Genomic DNA, 4539 nt, shown 5'->3' with positions numbered 1-4539 from the left:
TAACATAAATTTTTTTTTCCTGAGATTAACTCTTCGAATATTTATCATTATTAAATTCTAACTCAAATAACATTTTTTTTTTAAACTCTATCATTATAATACCAACGCATCNATTTTTTTTTAAACTCTATCATCATAATACCAACGCATCCCAATAGAGCGCATAAACCCTTGAGCGTATTAGTACATCCCACCCAAAATTTTTTCAACCCCATGATCTTAATGTCAAGATGTCGCCTTCTTGCATAATACACTCCCACTAAATGATCTAATTCTGTATCGAAAATCAATATCGCCGATCTTACAGCAAAATAAATTAGTTCTTGCAACTACCCCTAGCCATCAACAGTCTTCTGCCTATTCAACTGCATTCAACATTCAAGATTTTTCTATCTTCAGAATTAGCCACCTAAACAACTTCAAAAAATTTTGTAAGTAAACAAAAATTTCTTTTCTTTAATTTAAACTATCATCTAATATAAAATTATTTACTTATTTAATAATTTATTTTTCTCCTTTCTCTTTACATTTTTTTTTGTATTTCTTGTATAAGTGTTCCCAAATTTAANTATAATATAAAATTATTTACTTATTTAATAATTTATTTTTCTCCTTTCTCTTTACATTTTTTTTGTATTTCTTGTATAAGTGTTCCCAAATTTAAAAAAAAAAAAATAAATAAATAAATAAACACAATAATTTTATTTTAACATAATTATATACACTAAAGTTATAATACATAATGAATTCCAGATTTTTTATAATTGACTTTGAATTCATCCTATATAATGAATATCATTATGTTCTTATGGCGGGTGCTATTAAAGAAACCATGAAGGGTTCCTTACCTTTGGTTTTGCCGTTGGATGGTAGAGCTATACGGTTATTACCACATAGCCAGACCATTATCGAACAAAAAGAATTGGAAAATCTCAAAATTGAAATAAAAAAAAACCTAGCTAGAAAACCACACCTAATACCCTCTGCCATACAAAATTTGGAATTTTCCATGGAGACTTGGGACGATACTCTAAATGGCAACACAATAAGAAATATAATTTATAATGATAAAAATAAAAAGCCAATAATTTTTTTTATGGGGGCGTCTGTGACGTTAAAATTTTAAATCTAATGGGAATTACAAAAATAAATGGATTAAACATCCTGGGCAAACAATTTCAAAAAATAAGCTTAGATTTTTTTTTATGTATACTAAATTTTAATGAAAAAATAATAATAAAAATTCCACTTCCTCCCATAAAAAAAAATGGCAATCTACTTAATTTAGGAGAGGTACACAATCTTGTATGCACAGAAAAATATAATGGATTGGCACACGATCCTAGGTATGATGTGCAAATGGTCGAATGCATACTAAAGTACGTATCACGTACTATAGGATACGAGCAATTTATTAGTATTATTAACTCCGAATTTTAAATCATAACTATAAAATTCTTTTAATAAAAAAAAAAATAATAAAAAAAAAAAATTTTAAAAAAAAAAAAATATATATATATATAAATAAAAAAAATATATATATTAAACAAAAAAATGTAATTCATTTGCTACGTCATACTTACATACAAATTATTATAACTATACTGCATGCTATTTTATCTTATCTTTTAAATTTTACATTAGAAATTATTATAAATATACTTTAACTGCATGCTATTTCATCTTATCAATTAAATTTTACATTAGGAATTATTATAAATATACTTTAACTGCATGCTATTTCATCTTATCAATTAAATTTTACATTAGGAATTATTATAAATATACTTTAACTGCATGCTATTTCATCTTATCAATTAAATTTTACATTAGGAATTATTATAAATATACTTTAACTGCATGCTATTTCATCTTATCAATTAAATTTTACATTAGGAATTATTATAAATATACTTTAACTGCATGCTATTTCATCTTATCAATTAAATTTTACATTAGGAATTATTATAAATATACTTTAACTGCATGCTATTTCATCTTATCAATTAAATTTTACATTAGGAATTATTATAAATATACTTTAACTGCATGCTATTTCATCTTATCAATTAAATTTTACATTAGGAATTATTATAACTATACTTTAACTGCATGCTATTTCATCTTATCTTTTAAATTTTACATTAGGAATTATTATAACTAATTTAACTGCATGCTATTTCATCTTATCAATTAAATTTTACATTAGGAATTATTATAACTATACTTTAACTGCATGCTATTTCATCTTATCAATTAAATTTTACATTAGGAATTATTATAAATATACTTTAACTGCATGCTATTTCATCTTATCAATTAAATTTTACATTAGGAATTATTATAACTATACTTTAACTGCATGCTATTTCATCTTATCAATTAAATTTTACATTAGGAATTATTATAACTATACTTTAACTGCATGCTATTTCATCTTATCTTTTAAATTTTACATTAGAAATTATTATAACTAATTTAACTGCATGCTATTTTATCTTATCAATTAAATTTTACATTAGAAAATATTAAAACTATACCTTAAGTGCATGTTGTTTTACATTATCAATTAACTATTGCGTTAGTATTAACCTTAGAATGACAGTAAAATATATATATATTACAAATCATAACTTTAAAAAAAAAAAAAAACAGAAAATATTTCAATCATATTTTCATACATTTTTAATGTATTAAAATAAAATAAAAACATAAAATTACAAAAGAACAAAAAAATATATACCAGATTTAAAATTTAATCATTATTTTTAGTATTAACCTTTAGCATAGAGAAATTTATAATAACAAAACAGGAACCTTTAAGTTTCGCATTATTAAAATATTTTAAATCATTCATAAAAATGATTTTATATAAAAAATGTATATATTTATTTTATAAAACTTAAATACTTAAGATTCAAGATATAGATTTAACATTCACATTAACTATAACTAAACTAATACAAAATATAATATATTTTATAAATTTTACTTTAAAGTATCAAATTACTATCAATTTTTATAAGCTATACTAACTTTACTCTATTTATCACTTAACTAAGTGAAACTTATAATTTTTATTTGTCAATAATCATTTTATACTTTTATCATTCAAAATAAATAAATAAATAATTTTAAATTTTAACCTTTATATTTTAGCTTAACTACTCAATAATTAATTTAAACCTTTAGGTTGTAAGTATTATTAGCTATAAGTCAGTAAAAAAAAAAGGGGAAACAATGTATATAATAACAATTATAAATATTAGCATAGAATATATATATTGTAAAGATTTCACACTCATGTAAATATTTTAATATTGTATAAACGACTACCTCAAGAATTATGCATTCAAAATTCAACAATCAAAACTAAAATTAATTAAATTTATGAATATTTACTATATTACTTAAATTAACTTCTTCAGGTGCAATAATGTCTTTCAATACCAGAGAATCATTATACAACGATGAAACCATCAATAAGTTCATGAACCTTATTGTTAAAAGGAGCGAGGGTAATATTTATGCCTTTGATTCCTTCTTTATTCCAAGTATTGAACGGAGAGGCATAGATATTATCAATGCCAAGTTCAAGCACGACATATTTTCCAGAAATTTATTGATGGCACCATTAAATATCAATAACAATCATTGGATCATTGCTATTGTAGATGTGAGCCAGAAGGAAATTATTGTCTATGACAGCTTAGACTGTCACAATGGTAAGGAAGTTAAAATATTACAGTACTTTTTATGTGAACATGAACGTACCAAGTATGGAACTTCATCACCGTGGTTTCTCTTCAGAGGAGAGACCACAAACCAGGAAAATGAATATGATTGCGGACCATGGATTTTAGCAATAGCGGACAGAATTTCTAGTGGTCAGCCACCCATGCCANTATAGCAGACAGAATTTCTAGTGGTCAGCCACCCATGCCGAATCAAAAATTAATGGCAGGTATCAGGAAAGAACATGAAAAGGCAATATTAAATAACATATTGCATTATAACTATGATGCCAATCAGTTTACAAATCCTCCACCACTAAGACCTTCCACTCCCACTGGCATACAAATTATTCATATGGACACCAGACCATTAAAAACAATCAAAAACTCAAGAAGAAAAATCAAACTTGGTCTAAAGAAAACTTCCAGGATAAGAAAAACATTAAAAAAAAGAAATCACCTTCGCACAAAATTGCAATAGCTACGCAAGAATACTTCAGTACAGAAAATAGGACCTAAAATACAATAATAGTTAAATAAATTGTAAATAGTTTGTATTCATAAAAAATAATATAAAAAAAAAAAGGAAGAAAACAGAAAACTTTAATAAAAATATGTAAAATTTTGTACCTCAAGATAAAAAAAGAAATCTTGTTAATTTAGAATTAGCATTGTATAATCATTTTATAAATGTAAAAAAAAAATGTGTGTTTTAACATTATAAACATATAATTATATAATTTTATTAGCTTATAATATATTTTATGTAATATTAAAAGACTTCATAATTTCATAAAAACAATAA

At 23.6% G+C, this 4539-nt stretch overlaps 1 protein-coding gene across 1 annotated transcript; it reads left to right on the top strand.

The window, feature by feature from the left end:
* The first annotated feature begins 808 nt into the window (after positions 1-808).
* On the top strand, positions 809-3910 carry LOC126909667 (sentrin-specific protease 2-like). Its single transcript, XM_050692106.1, has 2 exons — positions 809-1037; positions 3429-3910. The coding sequence occupies exons 1-2, from the start codon at positions 809-811 to the stop codon at positions 3908-3910; spliced, it is 711 nt and encodes a 236-aa protein (XP_050548063.1).
* Positions 3911-4539: the final 629 nt, after the last annotated feature.

The sequence above is a fragment of the Daktulosphaira vitifoliae genome, unplaced genomic scaffold (genome assembly GCF_025091365.1).
Source record: "Daktulosphaira vitifoliae isolate Bord-2020 unplaced genomic scaffold, ASM2509136v1 Scaffold_823, whole genome shotgun sequence".
Classification (NCBI taxonomy): Eukaryota; Metazoa; Arthropoda; class Insecta; order Hemiptera; family Phylloxeridae; genus Daktulosphaira; species Daktulosphaira vitifoliae.
Note: the sequence above shows the minus strand (reverse complement) of the source record. Positions and strands in the feature narration are given on the sequence as shown.